Source organism: Caretta caretta, chromosome 7 (genome assembly GCF_965140235.1).
Source record: "Caretta caretta isolate rCarCar2 chromosome 7, rCarCar1.hap1, whole genome shotgun sequence".
NCBI classification, from domain to species: domain Eukaryota; kingdom Metazoa; phylum Chordata; order Testudines; family Cheloniidae; genus Caretta; species Caretta caretta.
Window position 1 is genome coordinate 120,448,704 of NC_134212.1, and position 24,088 is coordinate 120,472,791.

The 24,088-nt window shown below is 46.5% G+C and overlaps 1 protein-coding gene across 2 annotated transcripts in view; it reads right to left on the reverse strand.

Annotated features, from left to right (window-relative positions):
- The window catches only part of CFAP58 (cilia and flagella associated protein 58), a 141,883-nt gene extending 121,860 nt beyond the window's left edge, over positions 1 to 20,023 (reverse strand). For both annotated transcript variants that reach the window (XM_048858401.2, XM_048858400.2), the window contains exons 1-6: positions 19,891 to 20,023; positions 16,268 to 16,549; positions 8,374 to 8,522; positions 6,742 to 6,898; positions 3,879 to 4,073; positions 1,977 to 2,114 (exon numbers count right to left, since the gene is read on the reverse strand). In XM_048858401.2, coding sequence (XP_048714358.2) covers positions 1,977 to 2,114; positions 3,879 to 4,073; positions 6,742 to 6,898; positions 8,374 to 8,522; positions 16,268 to 16,549; positions 19,891 to 19,899 — 930 coding nt within the window. In that variant the 5' untranslated portion in view covers positions 19,900 to 20,023. The remainder of the gene's footprint in view (positions 1 to 1,976; positions 2,115 to 3,878; positions 4,074 to 6,741; positions 6,899 to 8,373; positions 8,523 to 16,267; positions 16,550 to 19,890) is intronic.
- Positions 20,024 to 24,088: the final 4,065 nt, after the last annotated feature.

A 24,088-nucleotide genomic window follows, 5' to 3' on the forward strand; every position in this document is an offset into this window, starting at 1 on the left:
AAGATAAATGCTGCGGCTGGATTTAGAGAAAGTCTGGAGAATTGCACCACTATTAAAATAATTTAAACAAAGTCAGCTGAGGCAATGAGAAAGGTAATCAAATCTCATGCTTCAGGGCATAAGAGAGATCAATAAAGAATTCCCAGCTGCAGTCCATGCACAGCACTGCACAACTGGCTCAACGGATTAGGTCTGAGTAGCCTTGCCTTTCATTGACACATCAGCTACTGGTGACTGATGGTCTGATCTGATTCTACATCCCTAAAAGCATGAATCTACAGCTTTAAAAACCAAATCTTTGAGTCCACATCACATTATGGAATCAGGAAGTGAAACTATTGATCCAAGACACTGCACTAAAATGTTGCCAATAGTGATCATTGCACAGTAGTGACTGCAACCAATCAATACATCAGAAATAATCCCCACACCTACTATGAAACAAATATAAAATTGCCCTGTAGTTGCATCAATGCCATCACATTTTAAGCCTTCCCAAATCACAGTGCACACTGCCCCATTCGCAGAATCAGTCACTACTAGGGACCTAATCCTGTGAGATGCAGATACCTCCTGTGAGGAACTGAGTGCACCCAACTCCTACTGACAAAGACTGGACTTCAAGAAATTTGCAAACATTTACATCACTCGGTGCTGGGGTGCTTAGTACTATGCCAGAGGTGTGTGCACACTACAGGATCAGGCCCCCACCTATAGCACCTAGCATAATGGGGTCATGGCCCATGACTAGGGCACCCACAAGCAATACAAATAAATAATAACTGGACAGCACCTTAATAATGAATTTTCAGAAATCTGTGCTCATAATTTGATGAAGTGTTGAGCTCCAACTTCCACTGAAGTGAGGATCAGGCCCTTACACAGCTAATATCTGCCTTTGCACCCACCTTGAATCTTGTACTCAGTTCCCATTTGAACATGTTGTTTGTTAAATGTTATGCAAAGATGATACTGCTGGGAATAACAATTATGCTAGCTAACCAGGCAGAGTAATCTGGTTTTTCAATAGGTAATAAAAGTGCCCTTCCAGTGTGCACAGCAATGCAACAGAAAAACAAACTCCTACAGTGAAATCTCACTGGGGTTCCCGAACAGGCTCTTTATGTTACATTAGCTTTGGACAGATCTTCTAACACGTCTGTTGTCATTTGTTTTCATTGTTTTAACCAACAGTGCCCACTGCAAGAAAGCTTTCTATCAGCAACTGACTTCTTTTAATTAGCTGAATCAGTTGTACTTTACAAAAGTTTGATAACCTATTGCTTTTCTGTCCTGTTTTCCCATATAGCCAGTGTTGTAACTGCAGCCATGCTCTTGGCTGGGGGAGATCAGATTCAGCAGACATATAGTAATAATATCTACAGTGCCTTTTATTCCCAAAAGCTCTTGAAATGCTTTAAAAACTGTATGTAGCAGTCACTTTACCCACTGATGAAATGCAGCTACCTCTGACGTGGAGCAAAACAGCTGTTTAACAGTGCACAGCAACACAAGTTAACAGTTTAGGTCAGCAAGCAAACAACAACCTACTGAATTGTATTTAACTTCCCCAATTGATACCAAAGAGGAAATTTAAGTAGGCAGGCTGTACCTACATTGGAAGTTGGCTGGGGCAGTTATTATTCCTATATATTATTGGCTTCCAGCAACACTCACAATATGCTAATCACTATACAAACATAAAGGAAGGCACAGCCTCTCCCACAGAGGGCTTACAATCGAAAAAAAGACTTTGCCTTTGTGAAAAATATCATGAGGTCTTTAATGATCACAAGTACTCAGGACCTCAGTCTTATATCTCATCTGAAACAGCACAGTTTGTACTGGTACTAGACTGGGATGCTGGTATAGTCACTGACTCAGAGGGAAGAATGCCATCTACTGAATCACCAATACCAAATTCCCAACAGCAGAGGGATATATCTGATGCCATGCAAATATGAGCTGCTACTTACTTTCAGCTCCACTGTTTTCTGCTGGTTCTCCTGTGTTATTTGTTCAAAGGCCATGCTGTGCTGCTCGTTCTCTTGCTGGAGTTTAGAGTTTCTCGCTTGAAATTGCTCAAGTTCTTTGGCAGCTCTTTCATTCAGGATCTGTTAGATTATAAAACAATCCAGATAATTCTTTTAAATCTAATTCTACTGTATCTACATAGACAGACTGGCAGCACCTTGAGTCTCCCTGGGGGATCAGAGCTACTGAAGATTTTTCTCTTGATAGAAATTGTTCTTTATCCCTGATGAAATTATTAATGTGCTCAGAAATATGATAAATGTTCAACGGCTGAGAAAAATAATTCTAATGAATAACATAGCCAGCATAATTTTCTCTGGGAGCTTTGCAAGTCTCCCTCACAGGTGGTAGATAAATATTTTAATGCCTCTTTGCCATTTGGCAGGCATCACCTACCTAGCAACTCACTACAATCATTGCAAATGAATATGAGATTCAAATAATTTTAATCATCTGAGGGGCAGGGGAGCTCTATGTTTGCAAGCAAATCCTACATTAATATGCCTATAACACTTTATGGAGTGTGCAGTTTGCTGACATCATGGCACAGCTATTTTGACAGCTATGTTCAGCCAAAAGCCCAGAACAGCAGTTTCATGGTTCATACGGAGAACATATATTTCGATATTGGAGCTGCCAGACTTTTCTTCTGCATGATGGGACTTCCTCTGGCAGACACTACTTTATAAGTGAGGAAAGAACTATTATCATATTTTTCAGTTCAAGCTTCCATGTGTGGCAGATCAATATGCTGTTTAAAAAAAAAAGGGTGTGTGGGGGATTCCTCACCCCCATTGCATGCTGGGAGAGAGAGAGAGATGGGAGGTGAGTGTAGTGACTTCTGCAGCACAGAAGAGCCAAGGACTCAGCTGTAATGACTATGAAGGGGATTCTTCATTGAAGCTGCTGTGGTTCCCTGACGATACAAACTAGTTGCAAAACACTGCTTTAGGACTTCGCCAGAAGACTGGTTTGAAAACAGTACTTGGTTAAAAAAATTAAAAGATTTAAGACAATGCTTCATGCTTCTCTAGAGACTTTTATAGTGTTTATGCAAACATTCATTAGCTAAACTTCACAGTAATTTTGAGAGGGAGGTAAGTGTAATTTTTCCCAGTTTTCAGATGGAGAAACCAAAGCACAGAGGTTTCCCAACACACCACAGCAAGTCTTTTGCAAAACTAGGAATATAATCTGAGTCCAGTCTGCTGCGCCGACCACTAAATCACACCAGCTTTGGGGTATTTGGTCCCAATCACTGTGGTCTTTGCAAGAAGACCCCTAAAAATCATCATCAACCAGGTGGAAAACCAAAGGCCTTTAAGAGTGAAAAAAATAACTTGTCCATAAGAAAAGGATAATATTGGACTGTCATGCATTACTATTTTAATTAGGATTTAAACATCAACACTGGTATTTTCAACACAGCCTAAGGGAGTTAGGCACTTGAATCCCAGTGAATTTCATTGGTATTTGGGCACCTAAATCCTTTAGGTTCCAATGTAAATACCAGTCTAACATATTAGCATAATTGAAGCAGAACATATCTGCATTCTGGCCAGAGTATAGAAAGTCTCCTTTTACCGTACATAACGATCCTGAGGCCATTTCTTGCCACAAAACTTTAGGCAGTACTCCTTGTTGATTTCACTGGGGGCTTCTGTTTAGCATGATATAGCCCCTCCAGTGACAAAGAGATCATCTTGACGATCTAATTGGTCTTCCCCATCCCTCATTCTATTATGAAAATGCTAAAAGAGCAAACTAATTTCTTCTGTGTCTGATATCGGACCCTGATACTATTCAAATTTTTGTGTTGCAGATAACAGAATCACGTACTGTACCTTCTGTTCCTTGAGCTGCTGTTCCAGTTTTAGGAGCTCCTCTTTGTTCTTCAGCACATGCTGCTGCAGTGCCTTTATTTCACTCTGCTTGTTGTCCATTTCCACTTGAATGTGTTTAAACTCCTTCTCCAGTTTGTCCTTCTTTCGAGACTCCCGGGATGCCTCATTCTGACGCATCTGGATTTCCTGCTGGAACTGCCATCACACAGTGACAGAGGAAAAAAAGAAGTTAGGGCCTTGCCTGTCTTTTATTCAAACAAATCAGGTACAGTTTCCCTTTATTCTTATTGTGTTTAGCTTTGAGACCCAGCAGCTTTTGTTTAATACTGCCTTCCACTGCATGGAATACGGAAGAACTGCTAAGAGGTAAACAGGCTCCCTCTTAGGAGAGCTATCTTTCTGGAACCCCCCAGATGATGAGCTCAAATTATTAATTACAAGGATTTCTTAGCCATCAATCACCATACCCTAAAAGCAGCCAGCCAGAAGGCTCTGATGGATTCAACAGAGCTGAGGATACCTACCACAGCTGAGAGTCACCTGTCACCCAAACACCATGATTTTGACCCTGAGGACTAACAGCAAGAACACTCCACTAGGGATCCATTGGGGCTTTTAGGATGTTTTCATTTGTAAGTTACCCCATCTGATCCTTGGTTTACAGTCACAACATTGAAACTAACTTGGGCTCCAAGCTGTGTTGCCGGGGCCATGGTTTTGCTTATTGTACCTCACCAAACAAGCCATTTTTATAAACATTTATTACACACAAGTAAACAGTAAAGAAGGAGGGGGAAGCCAGACCACCAGGGCAATGTTCATTGCAACATCTGCTCTTACTCCCAGCCTCTCTATAGAATCTTTTAAAGGGAAAAGCCCCTCACTTAACAGACGATAATGATGTCAACAAGCTTCTGCCTCCCTGGCCCAGCACCCCTCAGAGCCAGCAGGGGACAGGGAAGAGTCAGGATGGGCCGGTCCACCAGGGACCATTCTAACCAGCACGGAATAGAGCAGTCCTGTGCAGCTCCACCTGAGCTAAGGCCATGACTGCCTGTCCCTTCAGCTGCGCCAAGCACGAGCTAAGGATGGAGCCCTCTGTCTCGGGGTTGTAGCACAGTTTCTGGGAGGGCCAAAGCGCACTCCATGGCACACACCCTGTCAGCGATGACCGTCAATGAGCAAACGGTCTAACCCTCTGGTTCGGTGAAGCATCCCAGCTTTTTTAAGGCTCCTTCCTTCTAGCCCCACTGATTCTCCCCTCCCTCTCTGGGGCCCTTCCCTAGTCCTCCAGTGTTTCCCTCCCTTTGATAAGCTCACAGCCCACTCCCTCCCAATAGCCTCCAACAGACCTGGGCTCTCTCCCTGCTTAAGGTCGGCAACAGTAGACAACAGCTCCTCTTCCCAACGACCACTGCCATCCCATGAAGATCTCATCATGTGGCCTAGCAGTTCGGATGGACTACTTGTTGAGCCACAGCTACTCTAATTTCAGATTTCATGGGTCTGTGCCTCAGAGGCAACGTGTGGCCCAGGAACACATGATTTGGATTTGCTAGAGTCTAGATAAAAGGTTGCCAGAAGTGAAGTGCTTCTGGGACCCACTTCCTTTGGACGATCCCACCGAAGGGCCCAAGGGCAGGTTGCACAGAGTGGACTGTGACTATGGTGAGAGCAGAGAAACAATGGGAACTGATTCCTTGAAGAGTAAAATATAGCTGTAAGTCTAAGGGCTGGGGAAGGTCTTCCCCAGTAAATGTCTGAAAACTAAATGCAGTGTGGAAAGATTTCAGCAGCAGTACAAGTGCGATGGCTGTCTCTCACTCTCATTCATTTCCCCTCTCTGTAGCAGGGCTGTCTCCCCACATCCTTGTCAGAGCAGCACAGATACCCAGTTTTCCCCTGCTTTATATCATCTACTCTCTGCTCAGGAAGCGAGAAACCAGGACTTGATATGGAACCCAGGTGTCCCACATGGCAGTGCAGGGCATGACCCCAGACCTGCTTTACTGTTTGTGCCTGACAAGAAGCCCTGGTGCTAGCTAGAAGGTTATCTCCACCTCTCTTTGTTTTTCCACTCTTTATTTCAGGTCTCTCCTTCTTGCCTCCTCTTCCTTCTGCTGTCTCTTTCTCCCCTCCAAATCACACTCATATTATTTTCTTTCACCTCTCCTTCCCCTATTGAATCTCTCCTTTCTGCATCTGAGAGCCTCCCACCATCCCCTGACCTCCTGCTCTCTCCCCATTTACATGTCCTCTTACACATTCCCAGCCTTCTACACCTCCAGCAGGCTTCTGTAGTAAGAGGAACATATTCACAGTATGATAACCTTCACAGATAGGAAACCTCCTGCAGACACGGAAGCTTCAAATGCAGGAGGGGACAGCCTCAAAGCAAGAGGAAACTACGACTCAGATAGAAAAGGAGTACTTGTGGCACCTTAGAGACTAACAAATTTATTTGAGCATAAGCTTTCATGAGCTACAGCTCACTTCATAGGATAAGCTTATGCTCAAATAAATTTGTTAGTCTCTAAGGTGCCACAAGTACTCCTTTTCTTTTTGCGAATATAGACTAACACGGCTGCTACTCTGAAATATGACTCAGATATCTCCTTCAAATGCAGAAGATTTGGCAGCTCTGGAAGGAGTCAATAGTTGACAAACTGCTTTGCAAAGAAAATAGCGGAGAAATAAGGCAAAGGATAAAAAGCACTGATGAGGAAATCCTCGGCGAGCCTCCTGAAAAGGTTTGGGATGTGAAATGGCAGGTAGCAGCATAGTAGTTAATGGAGATCAATTGCAAAGGTGGGGAATGGTTCAGGACAAAGACGACTTTTGCAACCTGGTGAGCTGCACAGACCTGAGCAATGCTTTCTTCCGCCTCATTTTTTGCCCTCTCTGTTTCCTGCTGTTGCTCTGTAGTTTGGATTAGACTTTCACGTAATTTCACAACCTCTGACAAGAGCTGGTCTCGCTCCTTTGTTACTTCTTCTTTAAACCTCAGCAAATCCCGGATACTGGAAGAAAGGAAATAATAGTCAAGCAATGTCGCAGTCCCCTTTGGGTTCTCTCGGATACCAGAACAAGCTGTTTTTTCATGATTGGGAGTTTAAAAGTCACATTTCATTTTGAACTCCTTTTGAATTAGTCCACTGCAGCTGCCAATCAAATACATGAGCTACCTACTATATTCATTAAAGAGTCGTGATCAAGGCAGATGGACACAAAATTTAACCTACCACTCCATAAATCATGCTGTCTTTATTTTCACTGCCCTCTTGGGTCTAAAAATCCCAGCAATTCCCCAAAACAAGAGTTGTAACAACAGATAAACCTTCCAGCTACTCCACCCTGTGCCCCTTGGAAAGTCTTTCAGCCACCTCCTTTTTGCACTATTTTCCAGGGTCCCTGCACTGCTGTGTCCATTCTCTTTGCAATCCATCTGGCTGGGGTGGCTGTACTGATGAGGTCTTGCTGCTGCACAAGTCATAAATAAATAACACTCCCTGATCTGATGAGCTAGCAATCAAACTATTCCTGGTCTCTCTTCGTATTATGGCAGCACCTAGACGCCGCAACTGAAATCAGAGCGTCACTGTGCACTGCATAAATGCAAAGTAAGAGACAATCCCTGCCTTGAAAAGTTTACCGCATAAATATACAAGACAGGTAATGGATGGGAGAACACAGAGAGCGACAAAAACAACTTCCCCAAGATCATCCAACAGGCCTGTGGCAGAGCCGGGAATAGAATCCAGGTCTCCCAACTTCCAGTCTCTAGTCCAGGGGTGGCCAAACCATGGCTCGCAAGCCACATGAGGCTCTTTTACAGTTAAAGTTCGGCTCATGGAGCCCCCACCGGCCCCCATTCTCCATCTACCAGACTGTGGGGGGAGCTTGGAACTTCAGTCCTGCGGCAGGGTGGTAGGGCTAGGGGCTTCCGCCTAGCAGGGAGTGGGAGCTCAGGGCTGAAGCCCCGAGCCCTAGAAGGCACCTGCCGCAGGGTAGAAGCCCCAAGCCCCGGCAGGTATACCCTACCGTGCTGAAGCCCCAAGCTTCGGTAGGAGCATCCCAGCTCTCAAATTTTAAAGATTGTCATATGCGGCTCGGAGGGTCAATAAGTTTGGCCACCCCAGTGGACCACGCTGCCATCATGAGTGCAAACATTTGCAGGATCAGCTCTCAAAATCAGTCAGAGATCAGACAAGACAGGCTGGCAGATCCTAGGACATTTTCATCTGATCTCTCTGGGCCTGATCCAACACCCATTGAACTCAATGGGCCTGATTTTCTGTTGTCCTGTGCTTTGCATAGTCATTTGCACCAGTGAAAAGTGAGTGCAAAGTGGAAGTAAAACACTACTATTTTGATTTACATTCACCTTGCATTGGTGTAAGTGACTATACAAAGTGCATGGCAATGGAGAACCAGCCCCACTGAGTTCAATGGGCATTGGATCAGGCTCGCTCTCTCCTTCATGGAGATAACTTACTTGTGCTCTTGACCCAGTGATAATCCAGATCCTTGCTCCACTAATTTAGTCAGGTTCATAATTTCCTCTTTCAATGAGAGAATGGTTTCCTTTGCTTTCTGCTCCTTGTCATAGGCTGCATCTACCATTTTCCAGGCTTTTTCAATCTCCTGGGAACATCATGGGAAAACAGTTTAACAAATTAAATTGGATTCAGAATGTTTTGTCTTGGTTAATTAATAATACAGGTTTTGGTGTTTTTTCATATTTAGATATATATCAGTTTTCTCCTTCCATGGACTATTCACTGTGGCCAGTGCATATTATACTAGGTCAGTCAAGCACTATCTATTTATACTCAATTGAGGATCTGGTCCATTTTCTCTAATAGACACACTGGGCTTAACATTTGCAACTCTTGTTGTAGGATTTGGTTGCGTGACTCCCACTGAAGCCAATGGGAGTTTTATGGCCAAAAACTCACTCAACTCTCTGAGACTTCATGTCTTAAGGGACATTAAAAAAATCATATTTCTGTCTTAAAATGTTTCATCTACTCTAGTTACAAGTAATACCTAAAATCATTATAACTGAGATTAGAGGAGGGGAAAAAAGATTTTTTTTCCAGTTTACTTTGTGCATTTGTTGACAATACTGTCACAGTTCAGGGCAACTGCACCTGTATTCCCCCTCCATCGTCCCTCAAGGCCATCCAATCCCTGTCACAGAGACTATTTTCACAAAGTCACTTTAGCTGTTTCCCATGTAGAGAGTTAGTGAGGCCCTGCTTCAGCAAAGCACTTGAGCATGTGCCTAACTTTAAGCCCATACATAGTCCTATTGACTTCATATGTCTTAGTTTAAGCCGTATTTAGAGCTGTGGTGGAACTACTCTGTGCTTACATTTAGGCGGATTGTCATAACTATAAAGGGAAGGGTAACCACCTTTCTGTAGACAGTGCTATAAAATCCCTCCTGGCCAGAGGCAAAACCCTTTCACCAGGAAAGGGTTAAGAAACTAAGGTAACCTCGCTGGCACCTGACCCAAAATGAGGGGACAAGATACTTTCAAATCTGGAGGGGGGTGGAACAAAGGATTCTGTCTGTCTGTGTGATGCTTTTGCCGGGAACAGATCAGGAATGCAGCCTTACAACTCCTGTAAAGTTAATAGGTAATCTAGCTAGAAAACACGTTAGATTTTCTTTTGTTTAATGGCTGGTAAAATAAGCTGTGCTGGAGGGAATGTATATTCCTGTTTTTGTGTCTTTTTGTAATTTAAGGTTTTGCCTAGAGGGATTCTCTATGTTTTGAATCTGATTACCCTGTAAGATATTTACCATCCTGATTTTACAGAGGTGATTCTTTTACCTTTTCTTTAATTAAAATTCTTCTTTTAAGAACCTGATTGATTTTTCATTGTTCTTAAGATCCAAGGGATTGGGTCTGTGTTCTCCTGCACCAAGTGGTGAGGATTATTATCAAGCCTTCCCCAGAAAAGGGGGTGTAGGGCTTGGGGGGATATTTTGGGGGAAGACGTCTCCAAGTGGTCTCTTTCCCTGTTCTTTATTTAAAACGCTTGGTGGTGGCAACATACTGTTCAAGGACAAGGCCTAGTGTGTACCTTGGGGAAGTTTTTAACCTAAGCTGGTAAGAATAAGCTTAGGGGGTCTTTCATGCAGGTCCCCATGTCTGTACCCTAGAGTTCAGAGTGGGGAGGGAATCTTGACACAGATGCTTACATATTTTGCTGAATCGGAGTCCTAGTCAGCCTCCTTTGGTTGTAGGTGGGTTTTTTTGTTTTGTTTTTTGGAGGGAGAACTGCGGGGGAGGGGGTCTTTCACCCAGTAACTGGAGAGAGAAACTTTTTGTAATAGGAAAATGCAGTTGTGATGCCACAAAAATTGCCAGATGACTAAGGCATAGTTGCAGTAACTTAAGCTGCTTTTAACTTTTTTTTGAAATTTACTAGATTCCACGTTAAGAGTGTCTCTTTAATATCTTATGAAGGTTGTGTAACAAACAGATGGAAGTAAGGAAGTTAGCAGTCAAGGCTGGTAGGTGTCTCTAGCTCTCAGTATTGTGGGAGAAGAAAAGAAACATAAGCCAAACGTACTAGTTAAAATTCAAATACCAGACTTACTAGGAGTTTGGAGATTTATTTCAGATTTAGACCCCAAACCTTTCAATGAAACTCTGTATAGGCACTAAGGTCTGCACTAGTAGATCCCGATATCAGCCTCCCATCCAACTCCCACTGAAGTCATGGGGAATCTTTTTATTAACTTCAATTGAACTTGCAACTTTACTCAGCTGAGTATTCTCACAAAAGTCAATGGGGCTACTCAGGTAAATAATGATTGCTCACCTAAAAGTAAAGGTTACAGGATTGGGCCTGTAGATCCTTATGCTCTCTATGACAAAATTTCAGTTTGCATGCTCACTGATCTAGGGCAATATGTAAACTGGAGACATCCTGAATGGGATTTTGCAATTTACTTTAGCTGGAACAGGACTAAGCCTAATGTTACCTAATTGTAGTAATCTGTTTCTAACTTCAAGTGGAAGAATGGGAGGTTGCTTCTTTTACATTCAAGATTAAAAGAAAGGAAATCTCTGATGATGGAAACCTCTGTTTTTAAAAATCACATATTACTCATTGGAAAGATAGGACTTAGAAAATACAGAGCATGTCATAATCTTTTAGATAATCAAATTACAATTAGTAATTAAAAAATGCATTGCAATTTATTGCATAATTAACACCAGAGACTGAGCTATACTTGATGGTTGTACTAACAGTCGTTCAGAAAATGTGTGGAAAAGATTTCTAAAGATTATAAAGCAGCTAGTTCATAAGCTGTAGATTCATAGATATTTAGGTCAGAAGGGACCATTATGATCTGTAACTGTATGGGTGTTTAAGTAACAAAAGTGATTGCACCAATTTAATTTTTCAAAGACTGAGGGCTTGCCTACACATACAGTGTTGCAGTGGAGGTGCTGTAGTGCTTAGTGAAGACGCTACCTGCAGGGATGAGAGAGCATAGTTAATCCACCTCCCTGAGTGGTATCTATGTCGACGGGAGAAGCCCTCCCATTGCCACAGCGTTGTCATAGATTCATAGATATTTAGGTCAGAAGGGACCATTATGATCATCTAGTCTGACCTCCTGCACAACGCAGGCCACAGAATTTCACCCACCACTCCTGCGAAAAACCTCTCACCTATGTCTGAGCTATTGAAGTCCTCAAATCGTGGTTTAAAGACTTCAAGGAGCAGAGAATCCTCCAGCAAGTGACCCATGCCCCATGCTACAGAGGAAGGTGAAAAACCTCCAGGGCCTCTTCCAATCTGCCCTAGAGGAAAATTCCTTCCCGACCCCAAATATGGCGATCAGCTAAACCCTAAGCATATGGGCAAGATTCACCAGCCAGATACTACAGAAAATTCTTTCCTGGGTAACTCAGATCCCACCCCATCTAATATCCCATCACAGGCCATTGGGCCTATTTACCATGAATATTTAATTACCAAAACCATGTTATCCCATCATACCATCTCCTCCATAAACTTATCGAGTTTAATCTTAAAGCCAGATAGATCTTTTGCCCCCATTGCTTCCCTTGGAAGGCTATTCCAAAACTTCACTCCTCTGATGGTTAGAAACCTTCGTCTAATTTCAAGTCTAAACTTCCTGGTGGCCAGTTTACATCCATTTGTTCTTGTGTCCACATTGGTACTGAGCTTAAATAATTCCTCTCCCTCTCCGGTATTTATCCCTCTGATATATTTATAGAGATCAATCATATCTCCCCTCAGCCTTCTTTTAGTTAGGCTAAACAAGCCAAGCTCCTTGAGTCTCCTTTCATAAGACAAGTTTTCCATTCCTCGGATCATCCTAGTAGCCCTTCTCTGTACCTGTTACAGTTTGAATTCATCCTTCTTAAACATGGGAGACCAGAACTGCACACAGAGTTCAGTCAGCATAATTGCATCGCTCAGGAGTGTGGATTTTCCACATCCCTGACTGATACAGCTATACCAACATAAGTCTGCAGTGTAGACCAAGCTCGAAAATTAGTAGCGCTGGTTAACAGTCCTGGGTTGACAGCCCTGGAGAATGAAGTCCTGTTAGCCAGAGCAAGGGCAGCACAGGCTTCTGAACACTGCTCTGATAATGTCCCTCCATCCTAACATGGTGGGACACCTCTAGAGGCAAGCGTGAAATTTATTCTCTGTAGTTCAGTTCAGTACTTAGCTTCTCTGATGTGACTGTCAACAAAGAGCTATTATGTGAAGTGTACATAAGAAAATGGATTGAAACCATAAAACACAGGGCTGAGCAGCCTCAAATGGTAACAACTACTGATCACTATTGACCTAGGCCACTTTCCTTCAATCTGATCTAAAGAGTCAGGCCTCTGCACCGGAACATTTCAACAGGACTTCACAAGGTGCATGGGTCTGCTTCTGCTGTTCATACTGCAGGACTGGGGCCTTCTTTTGGATTTGACCCAGTGATCTAGAAGGAAAAGGCTCTGCACCCATTACCTCCGTGACCTAGCCAGTCACCAACATTTAGGTCTTTACTTTTATTGTTTTTCAGGAACTGCCCCAAGAGAATTCTCCTTTCCCTAGCACACACTGTGATAAAAGACTCATGGCATAGCCACAGCTGGCCAGAGTCAGCTTACTCAGGCTTGCAGGGTTCAGACACTGTGGCTATAAAACTGCAGTATAGACATTCAGGCTACGGCTAGAACCTTATTTTTGAGACCCTGCAAGGATGGGAGGGTCTCAGAGCACAGCTCCAGCTCAAGCCCAAGTGTCTATGCTGCAATTTCTAGCCCTGCACATCTGACGGTCTTTTCAAAGCAACTAGTTAGTGAAATGATAGTGAAGGACAGTGAAATTAGGATTAGTCATAGGATTCCTTTTCAGACAGCAAAACAGCAAGCAATTTTGAGGGTACGCTGAAAAAAATCAATAGCAACTAAAGAGTTTCTCAAAGACATGATAAGAACATTTTTGTAACAATGTTATAGTGATACCTGAATACTTAGCCCAAAGATTAAGCCTGTTAGCCAAACTGAGCAATACCTGTGCTCTGTGCCCCCACATCAGCACATCCCTGTGCTTTAAAAGAGTAACAGTTATGAGCTGTTTATTGTGCCCTGCCTCTCTAACTGTAACATATTGTCCTGCACCTGGTGACGGTGCCCCCATAAGGCTTTATGGAAATATGCTTATGAATGTATATATATGACATAACTGGAATATGTTTTATGCTATATATGCCATGTAACATATCTCTGTGAAGGTTATGATCTACTGAATCTATTCATCCTATTTGTATGCATGTATCATTTTTGTATTCAAAGTTATGAATATTGGCGTGTACTTGCTTGATTTTTGAGTAGCCTTTGTAAAGCATTTGGTCAGCTTCTGGAGAAAGCAATGTGCAAATTAAGTGCCCAATCAAGAACCACTTGAAGATGCCAGTCCACATCTGAGCTTTCCCAGGAATGGGGCTTGGCTGGTAAGAAACTCAGTCATGCATGGACATGTGACTGGCCCATGTGACTCCAAAACTCCATTTTGTAGCTGGATTCTACACAGGGGGAGGGAGAGGTGTCCACCCTCAAGAGAAAGTCTATTTAAACCCCTGGGAGACCCCTCCATTTTGTCTTCAGCTGGCTCAGGAGATAGCCTCTCCACCCCCAAGGATACCTGAAAGAAACTGGAACAAAGGACAGTAACTACAGGGGGGTGTGAGTGATTGCTGGACCCAGACTAGAAGGAAACTAGTCTGTAAAAGGAAACTTACTGGGTGAGGTTTTTATCTGCATTCGGGTTTCTTAGACATAGACTTGCATGTTCTATTTTATTTTGCTTGGTAATTCACTTTGTTCTGTCTGCTATTACTTGGAACCACTTAAATCCTACTTTCTGTATTTAATAAAATCACTTTTTACATATTATTAACCCAGAGAATATATTAATACCTGGGGGTGGGGGCAAACAGCTGTGCATATCTATCAGTGTTATAGAGGGCGAACAATTTGAGTTTACCCTGTATACGCTTTATACAGGGTAAAACTGATTTATTTGGGGTTTGGGCATCTGAGTGTTAAAGACAGGAACACTTCTTAAGTTGTTTTCAGTTAATTCTGCAGCTTTGGGGCACGTGGTTCAGACCCTGGGTCTGTGTTGGAGCCGACTGGAGTGTCTGGCTCAGCAAGACAGGGTGCTGGAGTCCCAAGCTGGCAGGGAAAGCAGGGGCAGAAGTAGTCTTGGCACATCAGTTGAGAGTCCCAAGGGGGTTTCTGTGATCCAACCGGTCACACACCCTTCCCACACCAGTCTCTCGGCTGCTACAATGGTGGGTGCTGTTACTCTGTACAATCCTTCAGCCTTTTGGCTGCTGAAATTAGCAGAGATAATATCCTTCCCACTCTACCCCTCTTCAGCTTTATGGTATTTATGAGAGGATTTCTCTGCTACTCTATCACCCTCCCCAGCTTCCACTTTTTGAGTCTTCTTCCCCATGAACAGTTCCAGTGCCTCCCTCCACTCCTGCTGAGAGATTGCCCAGATAGAAGCAGAGTGAAATTGACATGATTCGCATCAATTTCAGAACTGTCTATAAGGATCTAATTAGCATCAGGAAAAACCTGCAAGAATTTAGACAGTTTTCATTCTGCCACAATTTGGGAAAGCCCTGAGCAGTAGCAGAGGCACAAGAACACCTCCTGGGTGTAAAGCATTTGGTCAGCTTCTGGAGAAAGCTCTAGGGACACCGAAACCACTCAGAGAGATAGAATATCTGGGTTGGAAGGGACCTCAGGAGGTCATCTAATCCAACCCCCTGCTCAAAGCAGGACCGATCCCCAATTAAATCATCCCAGCCAGGGCTTTGTCAAGCCTGACCTTAAAAATCTCTAAGGAAGTAGATTCCACCACCTTGCTAAGTAACCCATTCCAGTGCTTCACCACCCGCCTAGTGAAAAAGTTTTTCCTAATATCCAACCTAAACCTCCCTCACTGCAACTTGAGACCATTACTCCTTGTTCTGTCATCTGCTACCACTGAGAACAGTCTAGGTCCATCTTCTTTGGAACCCCCTTTCAGGTAGTTGAAAGCAGCTATCAAATCCCCCCTCATTCGTCTCTTCTGCAGAATAAATAATCCCAGTTATTAATGAGTCTACTCTACAGCCTTATTGAAGAGGCATATGGCTTTTAGCTCATGCAGTAGAGGCTCATGCACTGAGGTCCCATGTTCAATCCCGCCTGCCGACAACCAGGGTCTGTCGGCATTACATCTGCTGACTTGGGATGATAGTACTCCCAAGAATTTACACTCAGATCACATATGGATGGTTGTCTTCTCAAACATAAGGACAAGAAGCTTAATTTTTTTTAATGAAAATTTACAAAAGTTCATGACACTCCCTTGGGGAAAAATCCTACTTGCAATAGGCAGGTGGATTTTTCATGTCTTGCCAATATTTAAAATGTCTATAGCATTTCAGAAACATCAACTAATTAATCTCGAAATGCCCCTGTGAAGTATTTAATATTACTCCCATTTTACAGATAAATCATCTTAAGCAAAGAATTACTAACTCCTTTGAAGCCAACAGAGTTAGAGTGGACTGTGTAAATAAGCACAAAATTAGACTGATAGATGTTGAGACATGCCCAAATGCAACTCAGCAAGTCAGTAGAAGAGCAGAGGTTAGACAGAAGGTTTCAGCTCCCAACTCTATACTCAGTCCACTAGCTCATATCACTTCTCTATAGCAGAACTATATCTTCAAGACACTGAACTGATTAAAATTTTCCCTCAGCTAACTACTGCGTCCTCCATTAAATATTTTCTGTTCGTATTTAATTCTATTTAAATTTTACCCTCTTCAGTGATGTTATCGTCATCTGATCATCTTGAGAGAGCTTCAGGGCTGTAGCCACTTTAGCCGAATTCACCACAATCTCAGCATTCAGCTCCCTGCATTTTGACATGAGACGCCTTTCATTTTCATACGATTTCTTCATAACCGTGTGGAGCTTCTCATATTCTATTCGGAATTTCTCCAGACTTTTATCTCCCATAAGTTCATTGATGACTTCTTGGAAGTCTTTTTCCAGTGCTTCGAAGGCATTTTCTTCTACACACAGTCTGTCGTTCCTTTCCTGTGTTAAATGAGGTGGATAATCAATTAGCAAGGGGAGTTCAAAAATCCCAGTTTTGTCAGCAGATGACCACAAGAGATAACAGCAATATATTAATGACAGCTCATTGGTAACTAACCATGATGTAAACCTTCTGTGTAGCAGCTCCCTCCCTCCCATATGAAATTCACATTCCATTCTATTTGTAGAGGCCAACGGGTAACGGACAAGATGGATGCTTTTTATGTCTAATGTCTAAGGCTTTAATTCTGATCTCTCTTACACTGGAATGACTTCATTAAAATAGAGTTGTTAAACCAGTGTGAAATTGGTGTGAAAAGAGAATCACACCAAATAAGCTTGCGAGTAATGGATCTTTTTCTAGTACATGTAAAACATTCATCTCATATCTTAAGACTAAATGTATTATTATTCCATATATTTGGATATGCCATTTAGACAAAGACTAATTAAATTGGAAGGTGCTCACAATATTCATTTGACTCTTAAAATACCTTTCTTAGAGCTTACAAATAACATCCTAATGAAATGAGTTAAGGTTCATCTTTTTGTGTGTTGGTGAGAAAATATTTTTGGTAAAACTTTTTGGTGACATGACGTTAAAACCAGCAACACACATAGGGCTGAATGCATCCCTGGTGTAAATCTACCAATGTACATGATGCAGCAGATAGGAATTTGGCCCACACTCTGGACCAGATTTTTTTTTAAAGTGGCCAATGATTTGTTGTGCCTGCTTTTCTGGGTGCTTGGCTGGGCCTGATTTCAAGAAATGATCGGCACCGTGCCTCCAATTAAAGTTGATCAAAGTCTTGGGAGCTCTGAAAATTAGGCCCAACATGTCTCAAGATGGACACCAAACACTGAGGCATCCAAACTTATTGGCTGCTTAAAAATCTCACCACGTGTGTCTTACATCATTTTCTATCCTCATCAGAAATAGCTTCAGGTGCACCAACAAGCAGATTCTTCTCCGCCACCTGATCAGCCTCTCAAATCATTTAAAACTCTGCAACATTTTAATTGCTGATAGAAATGCATATATGAAAACGAAACGACGTGGATGAGATAAACAGTATTAGTGTCAGAGTCTGGTCAGCCCCAGTGACTCCTTTGCCCAGAGCTTCAAGAATCTACATTGGCAAAGTTTCAAATAGAGGGCAGAAGACAAGAAAAGGCCCAGGCACAATGAACTGCAAAGGGGTTTGTCCTCAGCTAGATCTGGATTAAAGCTGTGCAGAAAGCCTCAGTGTAACCCACACACCTCCTGGGTGTAGTGTTCTGTCCCCTCTAGTGGCATCGAGACCACTTAGAGCAGGGGTGGGCAAACTTTTTGGCCCGAAGGCCACATCTGGGCATGGAAATTGTATGGTGGGCCATGAATGCTCACGAAATTGGGGGTTGGGGTTTGGAAGGGGGTTCGGACTCTAGCTGGAGGTGCAGGCTCTGGGGTGGGGCTGGGTATGAGGAGTTGGGGCACAGGAGGGTGCTCCGGGCTGGGACCATGGGGTTCAGAGGGAAGGAGGGGGATCATGGCTGGGGCAGGGGTGCGAGAGGGGGTCACGGTTGCAGACTCGGGGTGGCACTTACCTCAAGCAGCTCCTGGAAGCAGCAGCATGTCCCCTCTCTGGCTCCCATGCGGAGGCGCAGCTCTGCGCGCTGCCCCGTCCTCAGGCACCCTCCCTGCAGCTCCCATTGGCCTCGGTTCCCAGCAAATGGGAGCTGCGGGAGCGGCACTCGGGGCAGGGGCAGCGTGTGGAGTCCCCTGGCTGCCCCTCCGTGTAGGAGCTGGAGGGGGGACATAGCACTGTTTCCGGGAGCTGCACAGAGCAGGGAAAGCCCCTGACCCCGCTCCCTGGCTGGAGCGGGGCAAGCCCCAGACCCCACTCCCCAGTGGGAACTTGAGGGCCAGATTAAGACATCTGAAGGGCCAGATGCGGCCCCCAGGCCATAGTTTGCCCACCCCTGATTTAGAGAGTAATGAGACTGCTACAGCATTAGTTAAGGGCCATGGGGCTTTTATCTCATGCAGTAGAGGCTCATACACTAAGCTCCAGCGATCCCAGGTTTGAAATCCCACCCTGCAATGACCGGGACTTGTTGTTGTTACCTCAGCCCACTGCGCTGCTCTCATAGGGAGGAGGAGTGGGTCGCAAGGGGTGCCAGACCCAGCAAAGGAATGTCTTTATTAATTGGGTTGCTGAAGGGCACATTTTCAGCACAATCTTATCAAAGTTGCTGCTCCCAGATTATGACAGACATCCCCGTCTTTTCTCAGAGTACTTTAAACACCATGGTCAGGCACTTGGGGACACTTACGTTGGGTGACCCTTGGAGCAGGAGCCCCAAACCACAGGCTGGGATGGGCTGAGATTCTAATGAAGAAAGGGGCAGGACAGAGAGAGCAGTGGAGAGAAGGGGATAGGGAGGAGAGAGCAAAGGGATGGTGAGGAGGGTGCTGGGGAGGGGATGGGGAGGAGGAGAGAAGGGAGGGGATAAAGAGTGCGATGGGGAGAGGGGAAAGGAAAGCAAGGAGGGTGCAGAGAAAGATGGGGAGATCAGGGGGCTGGGAAAGGAGACGGGAGAGCCTGGGCAGGGAAGAGGGGTGCACCGGGGAGCAGGGCGCTGAGAAGGGAAGAGGGGTGCAAGGGGGGAGCAGGAGGGGCTGGGCAGGGAAGAGGGGCACACACAGGAGCAAGTGGCTGAGCAGGGAAGACAGGCGCACGGGGGAGCAGGCGGTGGGAGGGGCTGGGCAGGGAAGAGGGGCGCAGGGGGGTGCAGGGGGGGCTGGGGAGGGGCGCGGGGGGGGCTGGGCAGGGAAAAGGGGCGCAGCGGAGTGCAGGGGGGGTTGGGGAGGGGAGAGGGAAGCAGGGGAGAGGGGCGCGGGGGGGGTGCAGCGGGGGGGCTGGGCGGGGAGAGGCGCGCGAGGGGAGCAGGGGGGCTCGGCGGAGGAGAGGGGCGCGCGGGAGGGAGCGGGGGGGCTGGGCGGAGGAGAGAGGGGAGCGGGGGGGCTGGGCGGAGGAGAGGGGCGCGCGGGGGGAGCGGGAGGGGCTGGGCAGGGGAGAGGCGCGCGGGGGGGTTTAAGGGGGGCGCGCGGGGGGAGCGGGGGGGTCTGGGCGGGGGAGAGGGGCGCGGGGGTGTGCAGCGGGGGGGCTGGGCAGGGAAAAGGGGCGCAGCGGAGTGCAGGGGGGGTTGGGCAGGGGAGAGGGGCGCGGGGGGGTGCAGCGGGGGGGTTGGGCAGGGGAGAGGGGCGCGCGTTGGGGGAGCGGGGGGGGCCGGGCGGGGGGAGCGGTACCATGGGGGGAGGAGGGGGCCGGCCTGGCGGGGGAGGGGCTGCTCACCTCGCTCATCTTGCCGCGGAGCGGGAGGGGCTCCGGCCCGGCGCTGGCCCGGGGGGGGTCGGCGGGTCCCCGCGGGGGGGCCGGAGGGGGCGGGTTTCGGCGGCTCTGGCGGCTCCGGCTACCGGGACGCGGCTGTGTACACGGGCCGCCCCTCCCGTCTCCTAGCAACCGGCTCCCCGCCCCCTCTGCTCTCTGCTGGGGCAGGGGGTGGTGTGGGGCAGGGCGGGGGATGAGGTGGGGCAGCGGGGGGTCACTAGGGCAGGGGGTGGGGATAGAGCAGGGCGGGGGGTGAGGTGGGCCAGCAGGGGGTCACTAGGGCAGGGGGTGGGGATGGAGCAGGGTGGGGGATGAGGTGGGGCAGCGGGGGGTCACTAGGGCAGGGGGGTTGGGATGGGGCAGGGCAGGGGATGAGGTGGGCCAGGAGGGGGTCACTAGGGTAGGGGGGTTGGGATGGGGCAGGGCGGGGGATGAGATGGGCCAGTGCAGGGTCACTAGGGCAGGGGGTGGGGATGGAGCAGGGCAGGGGATGAGGTGGGGCAGCGGGGGGTCACTAGGGCAGGGGGTGGGGATGAGGTGGGCCAGTGCGGGGTCACTAGGGCATGGGGTGGGGATGGAGCAGGGCAGGGGATGAGGTGGGCCTGCGGGGGGTCACTAGGGCAGGGGGGTTGGGATGGGGCAGGGCAGGGGATGAGGTGGGGCAGCCGGGAGGTTGGTTGAGCAGGAGGGAGGGAGGTTGGGGTGAGGAATGAAATGTGATTAGGGGGATCATTAGGGCAGGAGGTGAGGAAGACAGGGGGTGGGACTCGGGGGGGGGTCACAGGTGGCAAGGAAACAGGAAGAAGCACACCGACTGGGCAATAAACATGTTAGATAGGGCAGGACCTGACACCCTCATTGCCCTTGCTCAGGGGCCATGCCTGCCCTCCTTTGAGCCAGGGTCCCCACACGCAGCCGATTCCCCTCACCTCCTAACCCAGCTGTGTAGAGGATAGTCTCCTGGCTGCTGCCTCCCCAACTCCCAGCTCCTCAGGTGTAAATCGGGGAAACAACATCTCCTCCCCTTAGATGGCTTTGGATAATGGTGGCACTGCATGGTTGCAGCATTTGTCAAACCCAGAGCATTGTCACTGAGGACCTAAGGGATCCCCCCAACTTGGGGAAAGGCAGCTTTGATTATCTCCTACTCCATCCCATCCCTCTTCCTTCACATCTCTTTCTGTTACAGTGTTTCCAGCAAAGGATCCCAGAACATTATTACAAGCTATATACCATGCCACTGAAATGCAGCCACTGGGGAGGGGCTAACCATCCAGCTTATAGCCCATCAGTGTAGCCAAGGGGAATTTTGGTCAATGACGCTGAGACAAACTCCTACTCAAACAAAATGCCTGGGGATTATTAGAGAGACAAGATGGATGAGGTACTATCTTTTATTAATATTATTAAACATTTTCCAGAGTAGACAGATAACAGGTTTTAAGTTCTCATCTGGAAGAGCCACACACATCTACCATCTGCCTCAGAAGGATGATGGGCTAGATTGGGCCTGCAGAGAATTTAACTTTTGGCTCCAGGGAATTTAATGCAGATGCTCAGCACCTTTAAAAAGTGGCAACTGATTTCAGGGCCTTAATATAGATTTTGATGCCTACCTTTCCGTCTCCAAGTTTTAAAAAGTTGGCCATAATCTCTCTGAGCATCAGTTTTCCCAACTGTAAAACGGGGCTAACAATACCTGCCTACATCATAGAATCATAGAATATTAGGGTTGGAAGAGATCTCAGGAGGTCGTCTAGTCCAACCTCCTGCTCAAAGCAGAACCAACAACAACTAAATCATTCCAGCCAAGGCTTTGTCAAGCTGAGCCTTAAAAACCTCTAAGGATGGAGATTCTACCACCTCCCAAGGTAACCCATTCCAGTGCTTCACCACCCTCTTAGTGAAATAGTGTTTCCTAATCTCCAACCTAGACCTCCCCCACTGCAACTTGAGACCCATTGCTTCTTGTTCTGTCATCTGCCGCCACTGAGAACAGCCTAGCTCCATCCTCTTTGGAACCCCCCTTCAGGTAATTGAAGGTCACTATAAAATTCCCCCTCACTCTTCTCTTCTGCAGACTAAATAACCCCAGTTCCCTCAGCCTCTCCTAGTAAGTCATGTGCCCCAGCCCCCTAATCATTTTCGTTTTCCCCCGCTGGACTCCCTCCAGTTTGTCCACATCCCTTCTGTAGTGGTGGGACCAAAACTGGACACAGTACTCCAGGTGTGGCCTCACCAGTGCCAAATAGAGGGGAATAATCATTTCCCTCGATCTGCTGGCAATGCCACTACTAATACAGCCCAATATGCCATTGACCTTCTTGGCAACAAGGGCACATTGCTGGAAGGAACCTCAAGAGGTCATCTAATCCATCCCTGACACCAAGGCAGGATGAAGTACACCTACACCATCCCTGACAGATGTTTGTCTAACCGGTTCTTAAAAGCCACCAATCATAGGCACCGAGTTTCTAATCTGCTGGGGGGGGGAGGGTGCTCCCCCCCACTTCTGCCCAGGCCTTGCCCCCACTCCACCCCTTCCTCCAAGGCCCCACCCCTGCTTCTTCCCACCCTTGCTCCACCCCACCTCTTCCTGCCCCGCCTAGTTCCACCCCCTTCCCTCTCCCTCCCGCCCCCAGCACCTCCTGATGCCACAAAACAGATGATCCATGGCAGGCAATAGGCGCTGGGGGGGAGGGGTAAGCGCTGATCTGCAGGGCCTGCTGCAGGCAGGAGGCACTGGGGGGAGGTTCTGGTATGGAGGCTGCCGGTGGGTGCTCAGCACCCACCATTTTTTCCCCATGGGTGCTCCAGCCCCGGAGCACCCATGGAGTCAGCACCTATGCCACCAGTGATGGGGATTCCACAACATCCCTAGGTAATGTGTTGCAGCCCTTAAATATCCTTTAGATAGAAAGGTTTTCTTAACATCTGACCTAAACCCCCCTTGCCGCAAACTAAACCAATTACTTCTTGGCTTACCCTTTGGGGGCATGGAAAACAATTGCTTATTGTCCTCTTTATAACAGTTTTCAAATACGTAGATTATCAGGTACTCCCTCAGTCTTCTTTTCTCAAGATTAAACATGCCCAATTTTTTAACCTGTCCTCATAGGTCCGGATTTCTAAAACTTTTATTATTTTTGTTGCTCTCCTCTGGACTCTCACCACTTTGTCCACATTTTTCTTAAAGTGTGCTAACCAAACCTGGACACAGCTGGGACCTCACCAGTGCTGAGTAAAGTGGGACAACTACCTCCTGTGTCTTACATACAACCCTCCCGTTAATACACCCTAGAATTATATTAGTCTTATTCATAGATACATGCCTGTTGCTGATGTTTGTCTTGCTCTTTGCTAACATGGCTGAAAGGAGAGCCTTTAGGGCTGAAGTGGAAACTAGTAATGGAAGGCAATATTGTCCCCAGGATTATCTTTGTGTGTTCGAGGATTTATATTTAGAGAAGGAACCCGACAAAGGTAATTGTGTTAAAAGAGGATCCCCACGTATTGAGGAATTCCAGTGAACTTGCAGTTGCCCATAGTGACCACGTTCTTGATGATTTGCAACCCACTGAAGTTAGTAATATAAGCTATGACTTCACTGCAGAGTTAGCTGGAGTTATGTCCTCTTGAGCTGGCCTAGCACAGGTAAGAGTGGCCTCACTCAATCTGCACAGAGTGACTGTTTGCAGGTGACGAGTCATGCTAACTCAAGCTGTAACCTATACCCCCTGACAGGTCATCCAATTCTAGTTTAAAGAGCCACCACACTTGGAGTAAGGGGTTTTGTGTGTGGACAGGACTTGAGTTGGGGGAAAGACAGGAGTTACAGATCATGTTAATTCTGCCGTGAAGACAAGCCCATAGAAAGGAATTGGGCTGGAAGTCATGACATCTGGGCTCGATTCTTGGTTCTTTATCAGACTTCCTGTGACCCTGGATAAATCACTTAATCTCTCTATGCCTCAATTCCCTGTTTGTACAAGAGAGATAACAAGAGTTCTCTCTCTCCCAGGGGTGTTAGGACAATAAATTCATTAACATTTATGAGGTGCTCAGATACTATGGTGATGGGGGCCAGACGAGAACCTAGAGAGAATTTGGCCATGAAGTAGAATCTCCTTGTCAAGCTGTCTAATGTGGCTCACAACCATGA